The 21,820-nt window shown below is 44.9% G+C and overlaps 1 protein-coding gene across 1 annotated transcript in view; it reads left to right on the top strand.

Moving 5' to 3' along the window:
• LOC132387108 (transportin-3-like) overlaps positions 1-21,820 on the top strand; it is a gene marked incomplete at its 3' end in the record, with an annotated part of 60,842 nt that overhangs the window by 14,989 nt on the left and 24,033 nt on the right. The window contains exons 4-7 of the mRNA XM_059959459.1: positions 7,466-7,539; positions 8,886-9,042; positions 14,203-14,346; positions 18,043-18,218. Of these exons, the coding sequence (XP_059815442.1) occupies positions 7,466-7,539; positions 8,886-9,042; positions 14,203-14,346; positions 18,043-18,218 (551 nt within the window). The remainder of the gene's footprint in view (positions 1-7,465; positions 7,540-8,885; positions 9,043-14,202; positions 14,347-18,042; positions 18,219-21,820) is intronic.

Raw genomic sequence — 21,820 nt, 5'->3', positions numbered from 1 at the left:
ACACACACACACTATCACACACACACACTATCACACACACACACTATCACACACACACACTATCACACACACACACACTATCACACACACACACACTATCACACACACACACACTATCACACACACACACACTATCACACACACACACACTATCACACACACACACTATCACACACACACACTATCACACACACACACTATCACACACACACACACTATCACACACACACACTATCACACACACACACTATCACACACACACACACTATCACACACACACACACTATCACACACACACACACACTATCACACACACACACACACTATCACACACACACACACTATCACACACACGCACACTATCACACACACGCACTCACTATCACACACGCACTATCACACACACGCACTATCACACACACGCACTATCACACACACGCACTATCACACACACGCACTATCACACACACGCACTATCACACACACGCACTATCACACACACGCACTATCACACACACGCACTATCACACACACGCACTATCACACACACGCACTATCACGCACGCGCGCACTATCACGCACGCGCGCACTATCACGCACGCGCGCACTATCACGCACGCGCGCACTATCACGCACGCGCGCACTATCACGCACGCGCGCACTATCACGCACGCGCGCTCTATCACGCACGCGCGCACACACACACACATATATACTATACTACCTTGAGTTTTTTTTATTTTCCTGAAATTTACAGGAAAATAAAGGAATGCAGTAGAATTTATGAAAAACTTGGAACAAAACTTATCCAAAACAAGACAAATTGTGCAGATTTAAAAAAAAAATTAAATAATACTGAGAATATGAGTTGTAGAGTCCTTGAAAGTGAGTCTGTAGCCTGTGGAGTCAGATTAGAGTGGAGGTCCATTACAGTTCAGAAACCTAATGGTTGTAAGGTATTAACTGTTCCTGAACCTGGTGGTGGTGTGGTACCTAAGGCTCCTGTACTACCTCCTTGATGATAGAAGTGAGCACGGCCTGATTGATGGGGGTCTTTGAAATCTGTTTTTCTTGTGGCAGTGCTCCTTATAAGTGTGTTCACAGTCCAAGTATCCTTTTATGATTGCTGTGAGAGCAATTCCATCAATCTCCCAACTGTTTCCTGGTTTTTTTTCTTTCTCCCACATGTCCTTCAACCCTTGCTACTGACCCACACTCAGGCAATTTGCAGTGGCCAATTAACCCTCCATCTAGCACGTCTTTATGATGTGGATTGAACACAGGGAGAGGTAGCCCCATAGCCTGCAGAACTGTGAGGCAGCAGCTCAAGCTCCTGTACTGCCCCTTGAAGTGACACAATCGGACACTGCTTCCCACTTCTCATCACCTACACCAACTGGATTTGGCTTCTGTTTACCCTAAAATTTGAGATCATAAATATTCAAACTAAAACAGGCAGTAAAGAATTCACAGGTAATTTTCCCCAGGGAGCTGTATACGTCTAAGGGATGTTGATTTTTATATTTATATTTTACGCCTAGAAGTACAGCATTGTAGCTGGCTCTTTCGGCCCAATGAGCGTGCACTGCCTAATTGCACCCATGTGACCATTTCACCAAAGGGCTCATACATCTGTGGAATGTGGGAGGAAACCGGAGCATCCGGAGGAAACATAGTCACAATGGAGAACATACAGAGAAAGGTTGAACAAGTTAGGTCTTTATTCTTTGGAGCGTAGAAGGTTGAGGGGGGACTTGATAGAGGTATTTAAAATTATGAGGGGGATAGATAGAGTTGACAGTAGACAATAGGTGCAGAAGTAGACCATTCGGCCCCTCGAGTCTGCACCGCCATTCTGAGATCATGGCTGATCATTCACTATCAATACCCAGTCCCTGCCTTGTCCCCATATCCCTTGATTCCCCTATCCATCAGATATCTATCCAGCTCCTTCTTGAAAGCATCCAGAGAATTGGCCTCCACCGTCTTCCGAGGCAGTGCATTCCACACCTCCACAACTCTCTGGGAGAAGAAGCTCTTCCTCAACTCTGTTTTAAATAACTGACCTCTTATTCTCAATCCATGCCCTCTGGTACTGGACTCTCCCAACATCTGGAATATATTTCCTGCCTCAATCCTATGAAATCCTTTAATTATCTTAAACGTTTCAATCAGATCCCCTCTCAATCTCCTCAATTCCAGCGTGTACAAGCCCAATCTCTCCAATCTCTCTGCATAAGACAGCCCTGCCATCCCAGGAATCAACCTAGTGAATCTATGCTGCACTTCCTCAATTGCCAGAGTGTCCTTCCTTAAACCTGGAGACCAAAACTGTACACAATATTCCAGGTGTGATCTCACCAGGGCCCTGTACAAATGCAAAAGAACATCCTTGCTCTTGTATTCAATTCCCCTTGTAACAAAGGCCAACATTCCATTTGCCCTCTTCACTGCCTGTTGCACTTGCTCATTCACCTTCATTGACTGGTGAACTAGGACTCCTAGGTCTCTTTGCATTTCTCCCTTACCTAACTCGACACCGTTCAGACAATATTCTGCCCTCTTGTTCCAGCTTCCAAAGTGGATAACTTCACATTTATTCACATTGAATGACATCTGCCAAGTATCTGCCCACTCACTCAGCCTATCCAAGTCTCCCTGTATTCTTCTAACGTCCTCTTCGCATGTCACACTGCCACCCAGTTTAGTATCGTCAGCAAACTTGCTGATATAGTTTTCAATGCCCTCATCTAAATCATTGACATAAATCGTAAAGAGCTGTGGTCCCAATACAGAGCCCTGTGATACCCCACTAGTCACCTCCAGCCAGTCTGAGAAACACCCATTCTCTGCTACCCTTTGCTTTCTATCTGCCAACCAGTTTTCTATCCATGTTGAAACCCTGCCCCCAATGCCATGAGCTCTGATTTTACTCACCAATCTCCTATGTGGCACCTTATCGAATGCCTTCTGAAAATCTAGGTACACAACATCTACTGGCTTACCCTCGTCTAACATCCTTGTTACACCCTCAAAAAACTCCAACAGATTAGTCAAGCATGATTTGCCCTTGGTAAATCCATGCTGGCTCGGCCTAATCCTATTTCTGCCATCTAGATGTGCCACTATTTCGTCCTTAATAATGGACTCAAGCATCTTCCCCACGACTGACGTTAGGCTAACAGGGCGATAGTTCTCCGTTTTCTCCTTCCCTCCCTTCTTGAAAAGTGGGACAACATTAGCCACTCTCCAATCTTCAGGAACTGATCCTGAATCTAAGGAACATTGGAAAATGATTACCAATACATCCGCAATTTCCTGAGCCACCTCTTTTAGAACCCTCAGATGCAGACCATCTGGACCCGGGGATTTATTAGCCTTCAGTCCTACCAGTCTACTCATCACAGTTTCTTTCCTAATGTCAATCTGTCTCAATTCCTCTGATATCTTATGACCCTGGCCCATCCATACATCTGGGAGATTGCTTGCGTCCTCCCTGGTGAAGACAGATCTAAAGTACGCATTAAATTCTGTTGCCATTTCCCTGTTTCCCATAACAATTTCTCCCAATTCATTCTTCAAGGGGCCAACATTGTTCTTAACTATCTTCTTTCTCTTCACATAGCTAAAAAAGCTTTTGCTATCCCCTTTTATATTCCTGGCTAGACTGAGCTCATACCTGATTTTTTCTCTCCGTATTGCTTTTTTAGTTAAGATCTGCTGTTCCTTAAAACTTTCCCAGTCATCTGTATTCCCACTCATCTTAGCCCTGTCATACTTCTTTTTCTTTAATGCTATACAATCTCTGACTTCCTTTGTCAACCACTGTGGCCCCTTCCCCCTCTTTGAATCCTTCCTTCTCATTGGAATGAACTGCATTTGCATCTTTTGTATTATGCCCAAGAATATCTGCCACTGCTGATCCACTGTCTTTCCTGCCAGGGCATCCGCCCATTTAACTTTGGCCAGCTCATCCGTCATGGCTCCGTAGTCTCCTTTATTTAATTGCAACACTGACACCTCTGATCTGCCCCTATCCCTCTCAAATTGTAGATAAAAACTTATCATGTTATGATCACTACTTCCTAATGGCTCGTTTACTTCAAGATCACTTATCAATTCCTGTTCATTACACATCACCAAGTCCAAAATAGCCTCGTTCCTGGTTGGCTCAAGCACAAGCTGTTCCAAAAATACATCCCTTAGACACTCCACAAACTCCCTATCCTGGGGTCCAGCACCTACCTGATTCTCCCAGTCCACCTGCATGTTGAAATCTCCCATAACGACTGCATTACCTTTAGCACATGCCAATGTTAACTCCCTAATCAACTTGTACCCAATATCCACGCTACTGTTTGGGGGCCTGTACCCAACACCCATTAGGGTCTTTTTACCCTTACTGTTCCTCAGCTCAATCCACACAGACTCTACTTCCCCTGTTCCCAAGTCACCTCTTGCTAAGGACTGAATCTCATTCCTCACCAACAGGGCCACCCCACCCCCTCTTCCCATATTTCTGTCTCTACGATAGCACGTATACCCTGGTACACTCAATTCCCAGGCCTGATCCCCTTGCAGCCATGTCTCCGTTATCCCAACAATATCGTAGTTCCTCATTTTCTTCTGAGCTTCAAGCTCATCTGTCTTATTTCTGACACTACGCCCATTCAAGTATAGAATTCTTAGCCCATTCCTCCTCTCTTTGCTTAAAACACTGTCTACTGTACCTAACCCAGCTCCTTGAACTTCCATCGGGCAAATTGCACCCTGAATTTTGATGACCTTCTCAAGATCACCCAAACCTTGTACACATTTAACCCCATGCACCTTCTGACCAACCCTCTGGATCTGGATCCCTGCCTCCTGCACATCTAGTTTAAACCCCCCCGAGCAGCACTGGCAAATACTCCTGCAAGAATGTTAGTACCTCTCCGGTTCAGATGTAGACCATCCCTTCGAAACAGATCCCAATGTCCCTGGAACAAAGACCAATTATCCAAAAACCTGAACCCTTCCTTCCTGCACCATGCTCTCAGCCTCGTATTAATGTGCATAATCATTCTATTCTTCGCCTCACTCGCACGTGGCACAGGTAGCAATCCCGAGATTGTCACCCTGGAGGTCCTACCTTTCAGCTTCACTCCTAACTCCCTGAACTCTCTAAGCAGGACCCCCTCACTCACCTTACCTACATCATTGGTCCCTACATGGACCACTACATCTGGGTTCATGCCCTCGCTCTCCAGAATAGCCTGCACCCGATCTGAGATGTCCCGGACCCTGGCACCAGGGAGGCAACATACCATCCGAGACTCCCGATCTGCCCCACAAAATCTCCTATCTGCCCCCCTAACTATAGAGTCCCCTAAAACTATCGCTCTCTTCTCTTCCCTCCTCCCCTTTCTAGTTGAGGGTTCAACCTCTGTGCCAGAGGCAGGACCACTACAGCTCATTCCTGGAAGGTCATCCCCATCAACAGTATCCAGTACGGTATACTTATTGTTAATGGGAATGGCCGCAGGGGTGCTCTGCTCTCTCTGCCTGCTCCCCCTGCCTCTCTGGACCGTCACCCATCTGCCTACTTCTTGGTTTTTTGGTGTGACTACCTCCTGATAACTCCTATCTATCTCTGCCTCCACCTCCCGAATGATCCGTAGTTCATCCAGCTCCTGCTCCAACTCCCTAACTCGGTCTGATAGGAGCTGCAGCTGGACGCACCTTTTGCAGGTGTGGTCATCAGGGACAACTGTGTTGACCCTGACCTCCCACATACTGCATACGGAGCACACCACTGCTCTGACTGTCTCCCCCATACCTGAACTGGATTAATAGAATTTCTAAAAAAGCACCTAGCGACCTTACCTTCTTCCCCTCAGCGAGCAATCACACAGGCTTACCGAAGTCCCCTTAAGCCGAAGCCCACTTAGCCAAAGCCCAGGACTCTGCTTCCACGGACTCCAACTTAGCCAAAGCCCAGGACTCTGCTCCCACGGACTCCCCACTTAGCCAAAGCCCAGGACTCTGCTTCCACGGACTCCCCCTTAGCCAAAGCCCAGGACTCTGCTCCCACGGACTCCCCCTTAGCCAAAGCCCAGGACTCTGCTTCCACGGACTCCAACTTAGCCAAAGCCCAGGACTCTGCTTCCACGGACTCCCCACTTAGCCAAAGCCCAGGACTCTGCTTCCACGGACTCCCCCTTAGCCAAAGCCCAGGACTCTGCTCCCACGGACTCCACTGCCCGCTCGACGCTGCTTGACGTGGATAGGCTTTTTCCATTGAGAGTTAAGGGGCAAACGTTTAGGGGTAACACGAGGGGGAACTTCTTTACTCAGAGTGGTAGCTGTGTGGAACGAGCTTCCGGTAGAAGTGGTAGAGGCAGGTTCGATTTTGTCATTTAAAAAAAAAAAAAATTTGGATTGGTATATGGACAGGAAAAGAATGGAGGGTTATGGGCTGAGTGCAGGTCGGTGGGACTAGGTGAGAGTAAGCGTTTGGCACGGACTAGAAGGGCCGAGATGGTCTGTTTCCGTGCTGTAATTGTTATATGGTTATACAAGCTCATTCCAAGTAGTGGTGCAATTGAACCCAGGTTCTGCTGCTGTAACTGTTATAGTACTGCGCCACTCCTGGACATGGGCAAGAAGAATAGAAGTCGTGCTGAAGGAGTTGGATGTTAAAATGTGGTTAATCTCGACTAGAGCATGAACCTCATGGGTCACATGGCCTTTTTTTCCCTTTATGCAATTTCTAGTTTTTGTCACTAGGCTTGTGGTTAAAGATTGCACTGACCATTGGTGGTCATAACTTCCTCTCCATTTTCCATGCCCCTGACTGCATATCACAGTTTCCACAAAATTTGAGAAAAAGTGCTTCCTTTCCACTTTGGGTTCTGATGCAGTTGAGGCTGGTGTAGGGTAGACAACAGTTCTTAACCTTATCTGATAATTCACCTAGTCAAAGACAGGAATTAGGATCTAAATTCTAATCTTGAGACTGACTGATTAAAGGGATTTGTTCCCGTGCATTAGAATGGGAAGGACACTATAAACCAGAGGAGCAGAATTAAGCCATTTGGTCCATCCAGTCTGTTCCACCTTTCAACCACGGTAGATATATTATCCCTATCAACCCTGTTTTTGTGCCTTCACTCCATAACCTTTGACATGCTTACTAATCAAGAACCTATTAACCTTTACTTTAAAAATTGAGTTATCTTAAGACTACTTCTATTTGTGAAGAGGTCCAAAGCTATAGAATTTCACAGTTGTTTTCTGCTCAGTTATTATAAGCTGCAGTATTTGTCCCAGTGACATTTAAACACACCTCTAAGAGTGGGTTACTCACGACCTTGTGCTGCCTTGATAGTGCAGCAAAAGTCCGCTATCAATTAACCCCAAAATTACTCTCGTGCTGTTTTCATAACGGTAGTTCCTCACATTTTCTTTCTGCTTTGGATCATAGCTGGCTCTCGCTGTTGCAGACCTTGCCATACAGATGACATCGTGGAAGAGCTGTGTCCAGACACTAATTGAGAAGTGAGTATTGCCTTTACACTCAGAGGCCACTTTATTAGAAAACCTGTATACCTCATTAATGCAAATACCTAATCAGCCAATCGTGGCAGCAACTCAGAGCGAAAAAGTATACAGGCATGGTTAAGTGGTTCAGTTGTTGTCAGACCAAACATCAGAATAGGAAAGAAATGTTATCTAAGTGACCTTGAGTGTAGAATGATTGTTGGTACCAGGCAGTAGTTTGAGTATCTCAGAAATTGTTGATCTCCTGGGATTTTCACACACAAGTCTCTATAAAGTTTAGAGAGAATGGAGCAAGAAGCAGAAAAATGTCCAGTGAGCCGTAGTTCTGTGGGTGAAAATACCTTGTTAATGAGAGCAGTCAGAGGAAAATATCCAGATTGGTTCAAGCTGACAGGAAGGTGACAGTAACTCAAATCACAAAGCATTACAATGTGTAAAGAAACATCTCTAAACACACAAGTTGATGGGCTACGGATATACAGTCAGTAGACAGTTTATTTGGTGGCCACTGAGTATATTGGTGACATGCCTTCTGCTGGTTGCTAGTGTTTCATTATATTTCCTCATGTTGGGCATCTGAGATGTATGAGGAAGGAACTTTATCTGGATCTATTAATTGCTCAGTTTACTGGTACCGACTGAGTCTCAACTACTGTCCATTTAGGTGTCACTGAAGATGGTCAAGATGTAGGATATTTCATGTTCTGAAAGCCAAGTATGTCAGCTTTTAACACTCAGCATATTGTCCTGTTAACCAGTGGTGATTTAGATAGAGTAAGGCATCCCTAAAGTACCCCAGCATTCTTTTCCCCTAATCTTGATATTTTTACCCCATAGGAAATTGTGATATTTTTATTTCCATTCTTGTAAGTTCCTGGGCAGAAAATGGAAGTTCAGTCAAGACCTTTTCTCCCTCATGCTTTTTTAAGAGGGGAAAATGTCTCCAGTCGTCTCACCAAGGCCTGAGAAAAATGGAGGAGATTCAGAGGGATATCTACAGTCCCAAGCAGCATCTTGGAGCTCTCAAGTATTAGCAAGAGACCTAAGTATTTCCAGTACTTCCTCTTGCTCTTGTTTGTCTCCATGTTACTGTTGGTTTATGGAACTGTGACCACTAGGAAGGGAACAGAGAAATTTGTATGAGTGTTCTTTGTGAAGGGACTAGAGGCTGGCAGTGGGGGAAACATTTAGCTTAGTGGTAGATTCAAATCCAGTTCTCGAAACAGGACGCCTCTAATGCTTCAGGCAGATTCAAATTCGCTTCCAAGTTTAATCTTACTGGATTAGGATGTCATGTGTTATTTTTGGGTGATTAATCTCACTCCATGTGCTGTCTGCCCCAGGTATGGCAATGATGAATCTGCTCTACCATTCTTGCTGGAGATTCTAACTGTCCTCCCGGAGGAGGTACATAGTCGCTCACTGCGAATTGGTACTAATCGAAGGACGGAGGTCATTGAGGACTTGGCGTACCATGCCAGCCTGGTGATCGGCTTATTGGTAATTCATTGTGGGCATGGGATCTCATTTTGTATGTCTTGTGTTTTCTTGTGTATATTTGTAAAACCATATGACATGGGGGTAGAATTAGACCATTTGGCCCATTGAGTCTGTTCCACCATTCAATTGTGGCCGAGTTATTTTCCCTCTGAACACATTCTTCTGCCTTCTCTGTGTAACCTTTGACAGCCTTATTAATCAAGAGCCTACCATCTTAAATGTACTCAATGACTGCCTCCACAGCTGTCTGTGGCAATGAATTGCACAGATTCACCACACTCTGGCTAAAGAAGTTACTCATGTCTGTTCTAATGGGGCGTCCTTTTGTTCTGAGGGTGTGCCCTCTGGTCCTAGACTCACCCACCATTGCCACGGTAGCATAGCGGTTAGCGTAACACTATTAAAACTGAGTGTTGGAGTTGGAAGTTCAGTCCTAGCATCCCCTATAAGGAGTTTGTATTCAGATTCAGTTTATTGTCATTTAGAAACCACAAATGCAATGCAGTTTAAAAAAAACGAGACAACGTTCCTCCAGAATGATATCACAAAAGCGTATGACAAAACAGACTACACTAGAAAATCCACGTAACGTTTGGCAATCCCCAATTCAGAGTCCGGAGAGGCTGCTGCGTATTAATATCGCGCTACCGTCTTAGCACGTTCCCTGGAAAGGAGCTCCAAATCCACCAGACAAACAAGACCAAAAACTAAAGCTACAAGGCCTGCACAAAACCATATAGTTACAACAGTGAAAACAATATCATAATTGAAAAAAAACAGACCATGGGCACAGTAAAAATAGTTAAAGGACTATTAAGTTCAAAAGAAATCACCACACAGTTTCCATAAGTCCCCATGGTCCCGACAGACTCGCCATCCCACGCCGGTGGCAGAAGGGAGTACCCCCGCTATGGACTTCCACGGTGCCGCCCGACTCAGCCTCGCAGACGCAGCGCACACCGAAAGCGACCTGACCGCAGTGGACTCCAAGTCTGTCAAACCTCCGAGCCGACGACCATCCCCTCCGGCACAGCTTCTCCGAGCTCCATCCTCTGCCGAGCGTATTAAGACGGCCCCGCCAATGGCCTTCAGCAGTGCAACCCCGAGGACTGGAGGCCTGTTCTTCCCAGCAGAGTCCCGGACCTCTCAGCAGCAGCAACGAAGAAAGTCTTCCTGGAGATTTCCCGATGTTCCTCCGTGCTCCCACGTCCGTTTTCAATCGATTATAATTGCGCACAGCACCCCACTTCACAAATAACAGATAATCAGCTCCGGAGTAGCCACTGCAAGTTGCGTCGCGCTGCCATCTTGGAAATCAATAAGTATGTCCTGCCCGTGGAATTTGTGTTTTCTCTCACAGTCCAAAGACATACCGCTCAGTAGGTTAAGCAACACACACAAAATGGTGGAATGCAGCAGGCCAGGCAGCATCTATAGGAAGAAGTACAGTCGACGTTTCAGGCCGAGGCCCTTCATTAGAACTAACTGAAAGAAGAGATAGTAAGAGATTTGAAAGAGGGAAGGGAAATCCAAAATGATAGGAGAAGACAGGAGGGGGAGGGAAGAAGCTAAGCGCTGGAAAGGGGATTGGCAAAAGGGATACAAGGCTGGAGAAGGGAAAGGATCGTGGGATGGGAGGCCTATGGAAAAAGAAAGGGGGAGGGGAGCACCAGAAGGAGATGCAGAACAGGCAAGGAGTGATTGTGAGATGGACAGAGAAAAAAGAGAAAGAGAAAAGAAGAAAAAAAAGGGAAAATATAATAAAATAAGGGATGGGGTAAGAAGGGGAGGGGGGTATTAACGGAAGTTGGGGAAATCAATGTTTTTGCAGGTTGGAGGCTACCTAGATGGAATATAAGGTGGTGTTCCTCCAGCCTGAATTTGGCTTCATCTTGACAGTAGAGGAGGCCATGTACAGTCATATCAGAATGTCTATCCATGGCCTCCCTCTGGTGCTCCCCTCCCCCTTTCTTTCTCCTTAGGCCTTTCCCTTCTCCAGCTGTGTATCCCTTTTGCCAATCAACTTTCCAGCTTTTAGCTTCATCCCTCCCCTTCTGGTCTCCTATCATTTTGAATCTCCCCCTCCCCCTCCCACTTTCAAATCTCTTACTATCTCTTCAGTTAGTCCTGACGAAGGGTCTCGGCCCATAGCATTGACTGTACTTCTTCCTATAGATCAGGGGTGTCGAACTCATTTTAGGTCACGGGCCGGATCGGGCAAAATGCAGCTTCATGTTGGCCGGATCAGTTGGGCGCGTGCGAACCCAGCTTTCATTGCCTCTGTTTTTTCAGCCTGTTCTCATGTGTCTCAGTCTCTGCTATAACTACAAAGAGTTTCACTTCACAAATTCCGTTTCTTATGAAGAAGACTGCTGAGCAAGCATTATTTTTATAATTGGTATTAACTTACAATCATAGGCTTCATATCGCCAGGCCATTAATAATTAAAATAATAGATCTATCTAAAATGATCTCGCGGGCCGGATATAATTGTACGCCGGACCGGATATGGCCCGCGGGCCTTGAGTTTGACACCTATGCTATAGATGCTGCCTGACCTGCTGTGTTCCACCAGCATTTTGTGTGTTGCTTGAATTTCCAGCATCTGCAGATTTCCTCGTGTTTGCATCAGTAGGTTAATTAGTTATTGTAATTTGTCCCATGATTAGGCTAGGGTTAAATTGGGATTTACTCGTCGTGTGCCTTGAAGGGCAGGTAGGGCCTTATTCCACACTACATCTCCAAAATATTGGAAGCATCCTCTCCACGTCCATTCTATCCAGGCCTTTCAATATTCAGTTGCTAAATGAAATTTTTGCTAGACCAATAGTTCTGGCCTCGGTTTGGAGGGTTAAAGCTCCTTGCTGGAGCATGCATCTGGCACATTAGGGAGAGCCTCACTCAACATCTGCCAGTTGGAACAACTACTTGGGAGTGCTTGATTCTGACACCAATGGGGAAAATTGTTTAGCACCCCAGTACTGACTACACTAAAGATTTTAATTAAACCTAATTAAAGCCAAGAGGTATTACAAAACAAATCATTATACAATCAATTTAAAAAAAAATATTAGCACAGCTCCTGCACAAAAATACTCTTAACAATGATACATTATAAATGGAAACATATGGTTATTATGTAGGCCAAAAGGAAATTAGTTTAGTTGGACAGCACACAAAATACTAGAGGTGTATGTACAAATGTGTTGAAATCAGCACTGTTCAGAATTGTTTCAGAAATTTAAAACAGTACAATCCAGGCCTTTTGGCCTATGATATTGTGCTTATCTTTTAACCTATCCAATGACCAATCTCAAAGCTCACCGCATTTTTGATTCCCCTCTACCACCACTCTCTTCCATCTAGCAGAATTGGTCCTTACTCTTAATAATTTCTCATTTGGCACCTCCCACTTCCTCCAAACTAAAGATGTAGCCATGGGCACCTGTATGGGTCCCAGCTATACCTTTTTGTTGGCTTTGTGGATGTTCCACAAGCCTATAATCCAAGTCCTTGTTCCAAGCCTATACTGGTATCCATCCCCCACTTTTCCTTCGCTACATCGACGACTGCACTGGCGCTGCTTCCTGCATGCATGCTGAGCTTGTTTACTTTAACTTTGCCTCCAACTTTCACCCTGCTCTCAAATTTACCTGGTCCATTTCCAACACTTCCCTCCCCCTTCTTGATCTCTCTGTCTCTGGAGACAGCTTATCTACTGATGTCTACAATAAGCCTAGTCACAGCTACCTGGACTATTCCTCTTCCCACCTCCTCTTGCAAAAATGCCATCCCCTTCTTGCAATTCCTTCGTCTCCGCTGCATTTGCTCTCAGGATGAGGCTTTTCATTCCAGGGTGGAGGAGATGTCTTACTTTTTTAAAGAAAGGGGCTTCCCTTCCTTCACCATCAACTCTGCCCTCAAACGCATCTGCTCTCACCCCATCCTCTCGCCACACCACTAGGGATAGGGTTCCCCTTGTCCTCACCTACCACCCCACCAGCCTCCGGGTCCAACATATAATTCTTCGTAACTTCCGCCACCTCCAACAGGATCCCACCACCAAGCACACCTTTCCCTCTTTCCCCCCCTCTCCCCACCCTTCTGCTTTCCGCAGGGATCGCTCACTATGTGTCTCCCTTGTTCATTTGTCGCTTTCTTCCCACCGATCTCTGGTGTGATATATTGCGTCTGGCGCTCTTGCTGCAGCTTTCTGTATATTAATGAGACCCGACACAGACTGGGAGACCGTTTAGCTGAACACCTACGCACTGTCTGCCAGAGAAAGCAGGATCTCCCAGCAGCCACACATTTTAATTCCATGTCCCATTCCTATTCTGATATGTCAATCCATGGCCTCCTCTACTGTCAAGATGAAGCCACACTCAGGTTGGAGGAACAACACCTGGTATTCTGTCTGGGTAGCCTTCAACCTGATGGCATGAACATTGATTTCTCTAACTTCTGTTAATGCCCCTCCTCCCCTTACCCCATCTCTTTATTTATTACTTCCCCTACTTTTTCTTTCTCTTTACCTCTCACAATCACTCCTTGCCTGTTCTCCATCCTCTTCTGGTGCTCCCCTCCCCCTTTTTCTCCCGAGGCCTCCCATCCCACGATCCTTTCCCTTCTCCAGCTGTGTATCCCTTTTGCCAATCAACTTTCCAGCTTTTAGCTTCATCCCTCCTTCTCTGGTCTTCTATCATTTCGAATCTCCCCCTCCCCCTTTCAAATCTCTTAATATCTCTTCTTTCAGTTAGACCTGATGAAGGGTCTCGGCCCAAAACGTCGACTGTACTTCTTCCTATAGATGCTGCCTGACCTGCTGCGTTCCACCAGCATTTTGTGTGTGTCCTTGTCTGTGTCCAGAATCTGCAAATTTTCTCTTGTTTGCAGTTAGATCTTGCAGAAGGCTAGCTGCCAATGTTTAGAGTTGTACAGATACACTCTTCAACTCACTGGGTCTGTGTCAGCCATCAAACGCTATTTACACCAATGCTGTGGTTGCGTTCAGTCATTTGCTTAATAATGTCAGATCAATGTAACTTATCACAGACCAGGCAGGGCGTTTTCCTATGTTTTTGTTAGCTTTCTAAGGTGTCAGCTTTTGTGTTGTCATGTCATTGAGAAACTTGACTCATTACCCTGTAAATTCTCCAGACAGCCTACATGGAACGTTGCAGCCATGATGAGAAGTTGGTGATAAAGGTTTTCCGATGTCTGATGAGCTGGATTAATCTAGGCATCTTGCATACCGACCACATCGCCAACAGCCAGCTGCTGGTAGCCCTTTTCCAGGTCCTTGTAAGTATGAGCTAAGCAACTTTGATGTCATCCCAGCATTGGTATATGCATGAATCCAGAGTACTGAAGGACACTTCTAGCATCAGCACAACCTCTGCCTCCTTTACACTAAGTGTTCTTCACTACATTTCTGTAGCCTGACTTGTGCTGGGTATGGTTCCATGGACAACGGTGACTATGTTTTCCCTTTAAAGTATGGTGGATTCTGGTTAGTTCGGACCAGTATATTTTGGCCCAATTAAGCAGCTGCTGTTAGTCAGTACAGCATATTTTCTTGATCATCTTTGAAATAGCATTAGAGGATCTGTTATGTCTACTTTGGGGGGAGGGGGGACAAATAGGGGCTCAGTTTAATATCACATTTATTCATGATATGTTGGGCTACAGTGTTTAATATTTCATGTCTTAGTCAGATTTGAGCCTTTAGTTGCTAGTAGCCGTACATTTACTGAAGCAACTATTTTCAATGCACCAATCCTGCTTACCTATCTGGTGCCACCTGCTGGGTCATGAGTGCATGTCCATTGGAAGAGGATTAAACCAAGCTTAAGGTAGCTGTGCATGTTCAGGTAGCTAATGAATAAACAGAGACTGGAGAAGCACCGGGAGTGGGCGAGAGCTGTTTTGATGCAGGAGAGGGAAGTGGCCAGAGTGGGAAAATTTGGCTGACGAGAAAGCATTCTAGTGACTGCACTTCAGCATTATAATTGTCAAGGAAACCCTCTGGGATGCGCTGAGGTTATGGAAGTGTTAACAGGGATGTAGTCATCAGTCGCAGTGAGTTGAGGAACTAATGAATCATGGTCATGAACTGCTCACTCTTCACACAACTTATCACGGTCAGGGTATCTGACAGTGGTCAGTATCACAGGCATATTGCTCTTTCTTCTTTTGCCATGTGCATTAATATTCTTAGTCCCTCTGTTCCAAAATAGCAAAATGAACCAAACTCACGGCATTACGACTGTAAGTCGGCCAATACCACACTGACTGGGATCACACCTGAGACTTTCTTTCTGCTCTGTATGACACAATGCTGCATTGTTAGTTTAGATTTCTGACAGTTCCAGATTATTTTCTGTCAACAATTCCTTTCCAGGTGACATTGTACTCTTTTTGTTCTGCCAACCTGGGAAACATGCCATTGCCATCATATTACCTTTGCTTGCCCTCTCTAATGTTTAATACCTGTAAGTTGTATTCGTGCTTCCATTTAATTGTGTTCTCACTGCTGCTCCTATATTGAGCTTACATCCAGCAGAACTTGGACTCCATCTCAAGGGTTTGATAGAAAACATCCTTTCAGAGTGCAATACTATGCACAAGTCCTGTGTGTGTAAGACGAAGACTTTTCCACAATACTGTAGCAATTGCATGTATTAATCTGTACTGCTGCAAAAAAAAACAAATTTCGTGACACATGTGAGTGATGATAAACCTAATTCTGATGAGTCTCTATTGTAGACTGCGAGTGGGATGGCATCAGGGAGAGGGGAGGGAGCAGGAGGCACCAGAGAGACATTCTGTAATGATCAGTAAACCAGTTGTTTGGAATGTCTCAGAGCTGGGCATGTCTGCAACTGTGCTTACCCCCACCTTGGCACTCCTTCCCACTACCTGTCCCACATTGCTCCTGTGGCACTCCATCCTGGCCATTCTTTTGCCCCCACTAGATGAAAATATGTGCCTACGACTGTTGCAAGGTATCTTATATCCTTTGTTTGCACTTAAATTGAGCAAGGCATTGATTGTCATTGTTGTTGGAAGGTATAGGGAAAAGAGGAAGGTATTAATCAGTCGGGTTTATTATCACTGACATGTCATGAAATGTGCTTTGTGGTAGCAGTGCAAGGCATAAATGCTTTCTATAAGTTACCATATAAAAGGGGAATAACAAAGTAGAGTTCATGGGTTCAAAGACCCCATGAATTCTACCTCTCTTAACCTCTGGTGACAGGGCGAAGCTATTCCTAAAATCTTCTGTGTGCGTATTCAGGTTCCTGTGCCACCTCCCTAGTGGTACTAGCGAAAAGAGGGCATGTCTCAGATTGTGAGACCCTCTAGAGATAGATACTACCTTCTTTTGGATGGTCTCTGTGGGGAGGATCGTGTCTGTGATGTCCTCTGCAGCCACTTTCAGTGAATTGACTTAAATTTATTTATTACATCCTTCAACTACATTGGGAGTAAAAACGAGTCTCTGTCTAAATGTGCAATCATCGTAATTTATAATAATTTATAATAAATAGAACAGTTAATGTAACATAGAATACACTCAAATCAGCATGAGTTAATCTGTCTGATGGCCTCATGGAAGAAGCTGTCCCAGAGCCTGTTGGTCCTGGCTTTTATGCTGCGGTACCATTTCCTAGATGATAGCAGTTGGAATAGATTGTGATTGGGGTGACTCGGGTCCCCAGTGATCCTTTGGGCCCTATTTACACACCTGTCTTCGTAAATATCCTGAATCATGGAAAGTTCACAACTACAGATGTGCTGGGGTGTCCGTACCACACTCTACAGAATCCTGCGATTGAGGGAAGTACAGTTCCCATACCAGGCAGTGATGCAGCCAGTCAGGATGCTCTCAATTGTGCCCCTGTAGAAAGTTCTTAGGATTTGGGGGCCCCTGAGGTGAAAGAGGTGCTGTTGTGCCTTTTTCATCACACAGCTGGTGAGTGCAGACCACATGTGATGTGGATGTCAAGGAACTTGAAGCTGTTTGCCCTCTCAACCCCAGATCCATTGATGTCAATACAAGTTAGCCTGTCTCCATTCCTCATTCCTCATTCCTCCTGTAATCCACAACCAGCTCCTTTGTTTTTGTGGCATTGAAGGAGAGGTTGTTTTCTTGACACCACTGTGTCAGAGAGATGACTTCTTCCCTGTAGACCACCTCATTATCGTTTGATATAAGGCCAATCAATGTAGTATCGGCAAATTTAATACCTGTTGTATCACAGCTGTGGGTGGCAACAAAGTCTGGGTATACAGGGAGTAAAGGAGGGGAATTAGTACAGAGACCCAGAGACACCATGCCAGGCGGAGACGCAACCAGTCAGAATACTCTCCGCGACAACATCTGTAGAAATTTGCTGATGTTTGGTGATATCACTGGTCAGTTGAATAGTTGCTCCAATTCCAGTGGCCTGTGTATGTCTACCAACTCAGAAAATAATAAAATGGTGTCTGAGTAAAGAGTCTCCATTTGAGCATTAGCTCCAGAGGCTTTAATGTTGTTGGTGAAGCACGAAAGTCATTCAGATTAGAAGAATTCTGATTAACTGATCCCATTTTTCCTGCAATTCCCTAATTCCTGCAGAAGTGTATCTGTTGTGTAAATATATGGCACATTCAGTATGGACTGGTTTTCTGGTGAGCTCCATGAGTTCAAATAAAAATCGACCTCTTGAATTGCATGGCAGCATCAGGATACAAGTCCTGGGAGGAAGTGAGGAGGGTGGAAACTAGTAGTTTGAGCTTGTTTAGTATTTTCTAACTTTTAAGTGTTGTGCCTTTGAAGGCTGAACTTTACAGCCACTGAGCTTGAGTTGGTACACTTAACGGAGGTTGACTTTGGACACAGATGATATTTAGCTAAACATCCGTCTTTGTGAGTGGGATTTAATACTGAAGAGAAATGTGATGCTACAGGTATACAGAAATGCTGTAAGATCAACTGTTCATGTATTTCAGAGGCACAACCAGACGTCCTCAAATCTGCATGAGGTGGCTAGTGATTGTGTCTGTGCTGCCCTCTATGCTGTTGAAGGCTTGCAGGAGAGTCTACGCCTGGCACTGCAGTTGCAAGAAGGAGTGTTGGCACTTGAGGACGCTTACCACAATGCAGTTGCCTGTGAGGATATGGACAAGTAAGTATTGACCAAGTTTCTAACTTGTCTGTTCCATGGCATGAGAATGACAATCGTGTATGTAATGGCATTGAAAATAGTTTTGTGATAGATTCCTCGCGTATTCCACTGGTTAATGCGATGGCTACTCTCCTACTTGATCCTGGTCTGTACAAGGTTACCCGACCTTTTCAGCCAGTAAGTTGAGGGCAGAGCCAGACTTGCAATAGATATGCTTAGGTGGCAGACTCTATTAAAACAGTGAAGTGGTTTTGAAAAGATAGTAACGGTCTAGTTGAAAATAATTTATATAATGTAGCGGTGTGCTACACACAGCGCTGAAATAACGACACGCAGTTGGTGAGTTGCAGTTGCAAAAGAGATTTATTCAAACTTCGCAGCCTCACTTTAAAGCCTTCCTGTTCTCGCCCTCCCCGGGAATGCTGTAAAAGGCGCATACTCACAGTCATGTCCTGTGCGCAGGCTTTTCCCCTTGCTGGTGAAGAAGGCCTGGCGCCCTTTTTGGGACCGGCCACAATGCCGGTGCGCACCAGTTTGTGAGCTGGTTTGAGTGTGCTGAGAAGTGGGTCGCCACAATAAACTATTTTGTGCACTCCTCAAGAAGCAGATTTATTTCTTCATCAAAATGACATCAGTACATATGATCATATCATTTCTTAAAGCCATAACTCAAAATGTTCTAGATCTGCTAAAGAGCCAACAGGTCTGTAGTTGATGCAGTTAACATCGATCTGGATCTCATCATCCTGGCTCCCTTGGTAAGTGTGTTAGGATACTCCTTGTCAGTCCTCAATGCAATCATCCTTGAACATCTGCAAGAGAAACTCTCCACGTTTAATGGACCAGGTTTCATCTGCAGGTGGATCGGAAACTTCTTACCTGAAAGGAGACAGTATGTATAACTTGGCATGCATTACTCCGTATATCGCCCAGTCAGCACTGGTGAGCCAGAGGAGTGTGTGCTCTTCCTTCCCCTGGATGGGTTACTGGGTTGAGGTGTTGATCATCCTTGCTGCTTGGGTAAAGTAACTGTTTTTGAGTCTGGTGGTCCTGGTGTGGATCCTGATGGAATGGGACTAAGGAAGTAGCCCAAGAAATAGTGGATGTATTAGTGATAATTTTTCAAAACTCCTTCGATTCTGGATTAGTTCCTGAGGATTGGAGGGTGGCTAATGTAACCCCACTTTTTAAAAAAAACGGGAGAGAGAAACCAGGGAATTATAGTCTGACATCGGTGGTGGGGAAAATGCTAGAGTCGGTTATCAAAGATGTGATAACAGCACATTTGGAAAGAGGTGAAATCATCGGACAAAGTCAGCATGGATTTGTGAAAGGAAAATCATATCTGACGAATCTTATAGAATTTTTTGAAGATGTAACTAGTAGAGTGGATAGGGGAGAGCCAGTGGATGTGGTATATTTAGATTTTCAAAAGGCTTTTGACAAGGTCCCACACAGGAGATTAGTTTGCAAACTTAAAGCACACGGTATTGGGGGTATGGTATTAATGTGGATAGAGAATTGGTTGGCAGACAGGAAGCAAAGAGTGGGAGTAAACGGGACCTTTTCAGAATGGCAGGCAGTGACTAGTGGGGTACCGCAAGGCTTGGTGCTGGGGCCCCAGTTGTTTACAATATATATTAATGATTTAGACGAGGGAATTAAATGCAGCATCTCTCCAAGTTTGCGGATGACACGAAGCTGGGCGGCGGTGTTAGCTGTGAGGAGGATGCTAAGAGGATGCAGGGTGACTTGGATAGGTTAAGTGAGTGGGCAAATTCATGACAGATGCAATTTAATGTGGATAAATGTGAGGTTATCCACTTTGGTTGCAAGAAAAGGAAAACAGATTATTATCTGAATGGTGGCCGATTAGGAAAAGGGGAGGTGCAACGAGACCTGGGTGTCAATGTACACCAGTCATTGAAGGTGGGCATGCAGGTACAGCAGGCGGTGAAAAAGGCAAATGGTATGTTGGCATTCATAGCAAAAGGATTTGAGTACAGGAGCAGGGAGGTTCTACTGCAGTTGTACAAGGCCTTGGTGAGACCACACCTAGAGTATTGTGTGCAGTTTTGGTCCCCTAATCTGAGGAAAGACATTCTTGCCATAGAGGGAGTACAAAGAAAGTTCACCAGATTGATTCCTGGGATGGCAGGACTTTCATATGAAGAAAGACTGGATCGACTAGGCTTATACTCACTGGAATTTAGAAGATTGAGGGGGGATTTTATTGAAATGTATAAAATTCTAAAGGGATTGGACAGGCTAGATGCAGGAAGATTGTTTCCGATGTTGGGGAAGTCCAGAACGAGGGGTAACAGCTTAAGGATAAAGGGGAAGCCTTTTAGGACCGAGATTAGTGAATCTGTGGAATTCTTTGCCACAGGAAACAGTTGAGGCTGGTTCATTGGGTATATTTATGAGGAAGTTAGATATGGTGCTTGTGGTTAAAGGGATCAGGGGATATGGAGAGAAAGCAGGTACAGGGTTTTGAGTTGGATGATCAGCCATGATCATACTGAATGGTGGTGCAGGCTCAAGGGGCCAAATGGCCTACTCCTGCACCTATTTTCTATGTTTCTTACAGGCTCGTCATGATGTTACTGTCCCTTTTCTGGCATCTTTCTGTATATATGTCCTTGATGCCAAGTAGGCTGGTGCCAGGAATGCAATGGGTTTTTCTATCTGCCACAGTGCAGCTTCCGTACCATGCAGTATGTTTGGATGCTGTTTACTGTGCATCTGTAGACTGTCATTAGTACTGATGTACATGGTCCAGCTCTCTTCAGCCTCCTCAAAGTAGAGGAGTTTGTGAAAAGGTAACATCAAAAGACGTAGGAGCAGAATTAGGCCATTTGGCCTGTTGAATTTGCTCTGACATTCCATCATGGTTAATTTATTATCCTTCTCAATCCCATTCTCCTGCCTTCTCTCTGTAAACTTTGACACCCTGACTATTCAAGAACCTATCGACCTCTGTTTTAAATATAGTCAGTAACTTGGCCTCCACTGCCATCTATGGCAATGAATTCCGGAAGTTCACCACCCTCCAGCCAAAGAAATTGCTCCTCATCTGTGTTCTAGATAGTTATCCTTCTATTCTGAAATTGTGCTGTCTGGTCCTAGACTCGCACGCTATAGGAAACATCCTCTCCACATCACTCCAAGCCTTTCAATATTTGATAAGTTCTCATAAGATTTCCTCCTCGTTCTTCTAAACTCCAGCAAGTACAGGCCCAGAGCCATCAAACGCTGCTCATATGTTACCCTTTCATTCATGGAATCATTCTTGTGAACCTGCTCTGCAGCCTTTTCAATGCCAGCACATCTTTTCTTAGGTAAGAGGCCTAAAACTGCTTGTGTTTATAAAGTCTCAGCATTACATCCTTGCTTTTGTACTCAAGTCCTGCTTTTGTCTTCCTTACCACTGACTCAACCTGCAATCAGAATCAGAATCCTTTATTATCGCCAAGTATGAGGACACTTACAGGGAATTTGATGCTGGTTTCCCTGAGCTCTCTCTGTACAGAATTAAAAGCAAACAAAAACAATAGTACAAATAATCATAAACTATATACAATGAGGCCCACCTCATTGAA

This window comes from Hypanus sabinus, unplaced genomic scaffold (assembly GCF_030144855.1).
Source record: "Hypanus sabinus isolate sHypSab1 unplaced genomic scaffold, sHypSab1.hap1 scaffold_1535, whole genome shotgun sequence".
Taxonomy (NCBI): Eukaryota; Metazoa; Chordata; class Chondrichthyes; order Myliobatiformes; family Dasyatidae; genus Hypanus; species Hypanus sabinus.
Note: the sequence above shows the minus strand (reverse complement) of the source record. Positions and strands in the feature narration are given on the sequence as shown.